At 58.8% G+C, this 3827-nt stretch overlaps 1 protein-coding gene across 4 annotated transcripts in view; it reads right to left on the bottom strand.

Annotated features, from left to right (window-relative positions):
- NRXN2 (neurexin 2) overlaps positions 1 to 3827 on the bottom strand; it is a 100381-nt gene that overhangs the window by 33995 nt on the left and 62559 nt on the right. The window contains exon 1 of one of the 4 annotated variants that reach the window (XM_007462056.1): positions 3094 to 3343. The exons of the other annotated variants lie outside the window; for them this stretch is intronic. Within the exon in view, the coding sequence (XP_007462118.1) occupies positions 3094 to 3343 (250 nt within the window). Of the gene's footprint in view, positions 1 to 3093; positions 3344 to 3827 lie in introns of those variants that run through there. 4 annotated transcript variants of the gene reach the window in all.

Below are 3827 nucleotides of genomic sequence, written 5' to 3'. Positions count from 1 at the left end.
AAGGGAAAGGCAAGAAAGAGTGAGAGTGGAGGGAAGGAAGGCAAGGAGGAATGCAGGAAGAACCCAAAGAGTCGGGAAGTGGAGACGCAGGCGCAGGAAAGAGAGGCTTCTCTCACCGGGGGAAGCCAGGGAGATGCTGGCACAGAAAGGAAGGGTCTCCCCTGGCCTACAAAGGTCTCCCAAGCTGGCCTCTCCCTCTAGCCAAGCATGGGGTCCCAGCAGAAGCCCATCCTGTCGCCTCCCCCCGCATCTGAGGTGCGCCCAGGTAGGGTTCAGCCATGACAGCCGGCCTCCTCCCTCCTCTTCCATCTGTCCTCCGACCCTCTTCCTTCCTCGTCACTGCCTGACCCTTCTTGGGCTCCTCCACTCGGTCTCCCCACCACCTTCCATCACTGCCCTGCAGCGCCCTCCACCTCCTCTGCTTCCATGTGGCCCTTGGCAGCCACTGGCCCTCCTGGGGCTGTTTGTCTCCTCTGCACAGCAAGGGAGTCTCTGAGGCCATCCCAACACCAACATCCCATAGGTTCCCGTCCCCCAACCCCCCCCCCCCAAGCTCTTTCCTCCATTTTCTCTCCCTCTCCCCCAGCTCTTTGCATCCCGACTCCAACTCCTTCACGGAGCCTTCTTCTGGCACTTTGGCTCCCAGGCCCCTCCTTCCAATCTGCTCGGCTCCCCTGGGCCAGCCCCTCTCTCCTTTCCTTTCCCCTTTCCCCTCCTCTCCTCTTCCCCCCACCATGATTTCCCCCATAGCCTTTCTTCTCTTGTCCCTTCATGCCTCTCCTCATTGCCCAGAAAGACAAAGACCATGTCCTATCTGGGTGTCTCCGGGGACTGAGCCTCAAGGGAGTCAGAAGGGACGACGAAGGGGACGGTGAAAGGCAAACAGGGCCAGATTGCTCGCGGGGAGAAAAGGGGAGTTAAAGTCAGGTGCAAGATGTGTGGGGGGAGGTGGAGCAAGGAGCCTAGAGAGCATTGCACAGAGAGGACCCCAGCTGGGACAGGGGCCAGCCAGGGACACTCTGCTGGGCAAGGGAGAGGAAAGGAATGAAGAAGAGTGTTGGAAGAGGCCGCTCCTGGGAACTGGATGAAGAGAAAGTAGAGACATGAAGATAAAGGTGAGCTAGGAAAAAAGGGGGAAGGAGAGTAGAAAGGGGTGGAAGGACTGAAAGTGATATGGGGGAACAAAGATTGGGAAGCAGGGATGGACAGATGTAGAACAATGATGGGGAGGCAGAGATGAGTGCAGAAATGGGAGGCCATGTGGGCATAGATGGGAAGTGAAGATACAGGCATGAAAGATGAGAGCAGAACAAAAATGGAGTAAAAAAAAAATGAGAGGGGACGGATGAACAGAAATGGAAGTGATGGGAATACAGAAATTAGAGGCAACAAGGTACAGAGTGAGAACTGGTAAAGGCACAGTGATGGGAGTCAAGATAAAAGGTGATGGAAGCATGGAGATGTCAGAGTACCAAGATGGGAGGTGACAGGGGTTCAGAGATGGGAAGTGATGGGAGGACAGGTATAGGAGGTGATGAGGCTATAGGGATGGGAAGAATGGAGGTACAGAAACGGTGAGTGTTGGAGGGATGAGATGGGGACCGAAGATGAAAGGTGATGAAGGATATGGACGGGAAGTGATGGAGGTACAGAGATGGGAGGTGATGAGTTGCGCCATATGGGAGGTGAGAGAGGTACAGAAACGGTGGTACCCTATGGAAAGTGGTAGCAAGGTACAGAGATGGGAGGTGATGCGGAGTACAGAGAAGGGAAGTGGACTAAAATGGGAGGTGATGGGGGTCTCTGGGGTGGTAGGTAACAGGAGCTTTGAGATGAAATGAGAAGGAGAGACTGAGATGGGAAATGCTGGAGTCTGACATGGAATAAAACGTGAAGAAGGGACACACACGGGAGGTAGTGGGGGGGGCAGAGACTGGAAGTTGTGGGGATGCAATAATGGGAAGTGATGGAGGTACACATAATACGGAAGACAGAGATGGAAGGTGGCAGGTACAGAGATGGGAAGAGATGGCATCCAGAGAATCTTAGAGGTCTAAGGTATGAGATGATGAAGGGACTGGGCTGGGAGGGCCAGCAAACCCACAAAGGGCAGAAACCAGAAGTGATAGAGGTCAGAAATGGAAGGTGATGGAGTCTGAGAGGGAAGAGCAAGTAGGTTTTGAGATGGAAGGTTATGGGAGGGGGCGCTGAGATAAGAGGTGGTAGTCAGTGTAAAGTGAGAGAGGACTGACTCCGGAGGTGATGGGGAGACTGGGATGGGGGAGCAGAAATTGAAACAGTGGGAGGCGGGAGATGCTGAGGATCAGAGGTGGAGGTAGGGCAGAAATGAAGAGGTGTGGAGAGGAGAAACCGGAGATTCAGGGAATGAGGCTGGGAGAATAATGGGACAGTGGAGCGAGGTGATTGCTTGGAGGTGGTGGAAGGACAGTAATAGGGGAAAGACAGGACAAAGACGGGACAGTTGCTGGAGGAACAGAAGTAAAATAGAGACAGATATGAAGAGGTGAAAGAGGCAGAGATGGAACACGTCTGAGCCAGAGATGATAGGTGGGACAGAGGTGAGAGGTTGGTGGGGGACAAAGATAAGAAAATAATGGGTACAGAGACGCTGGACCAGCAGTGGGAAGGCGACGGTGAGGCAGAGGTGGAGGTAAGCCAGGTGGAGAAATGATAAGGGGCAGGGATGGAGGAGGTGAAGACAAGAGAAACGGAAGGGAGAGCTGGGCAGAGAGGATGAAAGGACAGATGGGGAGGTGGTGAGGGGACCTAAACAGGAGGGTGATAACAAACCAGAGATAGGGATTCGGAGGTAAAGGTGAGGCGAGGAATGAAAGTGATGAAGACAGAGATGAGGATGATTAAGGGACGGGGTGGGGGGATTGTGATGGAGAGGAGAGGGTGGGGCTGAGATGCTGGGAACCGAATATGGTAGGTGAGGGGGTGAGGGCCCGCAGGGCCGAGGGGCCGGGCCTCGGCGCTCACGGGCTGGGGTGCGGCCCGCGGGGGCCAGGGCCGCGCACACGGGAGGCCCTGGGGGCCAGCCGGCCGGCCGGTATCGGCAGCGCCACTTACCGTGCCCGCCGCGGGTGAGGAAGGGCATGCGGTTGATGGCGATCGGCACGGTGCCGTGCTTGCTGTGGAAGTGGTGGACGTGGTGGGTGGTGCTGAGGCTGGAGGAGACCCGGGCCCCCTCGGCTGCCCCAAGCAGCAGCAGCAGCAGCAGCAGCAGTAGCGGCAGCAGAGGTGGCGGCGGCGGCACGGGCCCGGCCAGGGCGGGGGGGCGGCGCGGGCACCCCCCCGGCCCGCTCCCCCCGGGGGGCATTTCGGCCCGGGGGCGGCCGCCTCACAGTCCCATGGCCGGGGGCAGGGACGCGGGGCTGCGTAGCCCCGCGAAGCCCCCCTCCGGCTCCGAGCCCCGGGAGGGGGGTAGGGGTGAAGAGAAGGAAAACCAGAGCCCAAGCCTCGGTCCCGAGCCAACGAAATCAACTGGATCCCGCCGGGAAATCCGGGGTCCGCAGAGTGGCAACGCCAAGGTCCAGGACGCCTGGGTCCATCGCGAGGAGCTAAGGGTCTCCCCGCATCCCGGCGGGGTCGGAGCGGCGCAGAGGGCCGTCAGAAACCCGGGGGAGCGCCCGGGGGAGGGGGCATGGTGCCGGGTGGAGAGGTAGGGGAGGCGCGGGGGCCAAGCAGGGAGGGGAGAGCGGGGGAAATCCTGCAGAAGAACCGAGCCGGGGAGGAGGGGGGCTGGAGGAGAGAAGCGGGAGACCGACGGAGGCTAGGGCCGCTGCCGGTGCTGCTGCCGCCCG

This window comes from Lipotes vexillifer, unplaced genomic scaffold (genome assembly GCF_000442215.2).
Source record: "Lipotes vexillifer unplaced genomic scaffold, Lipotes_vexillifer_v1.1 scaffold1129, whole genome shotgun sequence".
In the NCBI taxonomy this organism is placed as follows: Eukaryota; Metazoa; Chordata; class Mammalia; order Artiodactyla; family Lipotidae; genus Lipotes; species Lipotes vexillifer.
This window is presented reverse-complemented; position numbering and strand designations above follow the sequence as displayed.